Source organism: Cryptomeria japonica, chromosome 3 (assembly GCF_030272615.1).
Source record: "Cryptomeria japonica chromosome 3, Sugi_1.0, whole genome shotgun sequence".
In the NCBI taxonomy this organism is placed as follows: Eukaryota; Viridiplantae; Streptophyta; class Pinopsida; order Cupressales; family Cupressaceae; genus Cryptomeria; species Cryptomeria japonica.
In genome coordinates, this window is record NC_081407.1 from 84,434,571 (window position 1) to 84,436,176 (window position 1,606).

The following is a 1,606-nucleotide window of genomic DNA, read 5'->3' on the forward strand; positions in this document are numbered from 1 at the left end:
TTCCATTTTTAATACTAAATTTAAGAAAAATAATTTTAAAAAATATATACAAATAAAATCAATTAAACTAAAATCATTATTTTTCACTAAAATATACCAAAAACATACCAATTTTATACTAATGATACACTAAAAACAACCTAATTAGAATATACCCAAAAAGAATTTAATGTGCAATTTCAATTGCAATTTCCATCATAGTATTAAATTCAAGTTTAGAAGTTTATTGAACACATATAAATTAATCTAATTAAGCACAATGTTTTTTTCCAAATACAAAAGTATGAGAATATGTTCCTCTAGTGGCATTCACATTAGTCTTTTTGGAAACCCAAAGGAAAACTTCGTAAAACCGCGTTGAGAAATTGAACGTTGCCTTCCATTGTTTCGATGGTTCTACGCAAGGCAATTCCCATTAGTCTTGTGGGACATTTCCTTAATCAAGAAGTAGAGCTATGCCGTTACGCAAGGCAATTCCCATTTCTTTAGTGGGAAGAACGCGCAACAATCATTATTTATTTGCTTGCTGTCCACATTTCTTCATCCATTGGATTTCCGTGATTTCATCCACAACCGTTTTCTGGTCTTCATGCGTTTCCTGCAAGAACTGAATAATGTCACGCCATGTAAATGCAGGTGTAATTGTGGGCGTCTCTTCTTCCTCATTTCCAGTGTGGAGGACGGATTCTTCCTTCTTACTTCCAACCCAAAGCGTTGTAAGGAGTTTTCTTTCCTTAAAAATGATTACATTGCACGCCTCAGGGTGATATATGGGACGAAACCTAAATTCAAATCTGTATTCGTATTCTAAGTTTCTTGCGATCTCTCTGCGTTTAACCCATTACTTTTGGTTTTGTTTTTGCAGCCCTGTTTAAAGTTAAATTGAAGACCAACCAAGTCGCTTCTACAAATTCGAAAAATAATGGCCGATCTGGATGAAATTCGTAGAGTGTATGAGATGTTAGATGAAAATTGTGACGGAGTGGTGAGCGTGGGTGAACTGTGTGGATTCGTCAACAGGGTTGGAATAACAATGTCAGAAGATGATGTGAGATCTATACTGAACAAACCTCTTCAAGAGGATTGTTGTTACCTGCGATTTGAGGAATTTGTTGAGTTTTATCAATCCATCTTCAATCATCAAGATGATGAAGAAAAAGGCGAGTCCGAGGATTTGATGGAGGCGTTCAGAGTTTTTGATCAAAACAAAGATGGGTACATTTCTTCTAACGAGCTTCAGAACGTGCTGTCCACAATGGGATTGATTCCACAGGGACAAGATGCGCAAAACTGTGAGAAAATGATATGCAGATTTGATTCAGATTGTAATGGAGTGTTGGATTTCTCTGAATTCAAATGTATGATGTCCTCTAAGGTTTCTCCTTAAGGAACGGTTATTCCTTCTTCTCAGCGTTTATGATTCTTGTATATGTTAACCATATAATATTCAATGTTTTAGATGGTAAAACAGTGTATTTTATGTTAGAGATCACATATTTGAATGCAGGGTAGAGTTTCGCTGCCTTAATAACAAAAACAAATACATCAACTAATATTATTGAATTTCTGTGAAGGAGAATATATTTAGTTTTGAGTTTAAAAAAAA

General features: G+C 34.6%; 1 protein-coding gene across 2 annotated transcripts; it reads left to right on the plus strand.

Annotated features, from left to right (window-relative positions):
- The first annotated feature begins 562 nt into the window (after positions 1-562).
- On the plus strand, positions 563-1,404 carry LOC131027954 (calmodulin-like protein 2). Of its 2 annotated transcripts, none has more exons than XM_057958051.1 (2): positions 563-763; positions 866-1,404. In XM_057958051.1, the coding sequence occupies exon 2, from the start codon at positions 923-925 to the stop codon at positions 1,385-1,387; it is 465 nt and encodes a 154-aa protein (XP_057814034.1). In that variant the 5' UTR covers positions 563-763; positions 866-922; the 3' UTR covers positions 1,388-1,404. The 2 variants fall into 2 exon arrangements, with proteins under 2 accessions (XP_057814034.1, XP_057814033.1); XM_057958050.1 differs by having other exon boundaries at positions 563-716.
- The last annotated feature ends 202 nt before the right edge of the window (positions 1,405-1,606 follow it).

Coding starts and splice junctions, on each gene's coding strand:
- LOC131027954 (XM_057958051.1), top strand. CDS start 923: ATGGCCGATCTGGATGAAATTCGTAGAGTGTATGAGATGTTAGATGAA.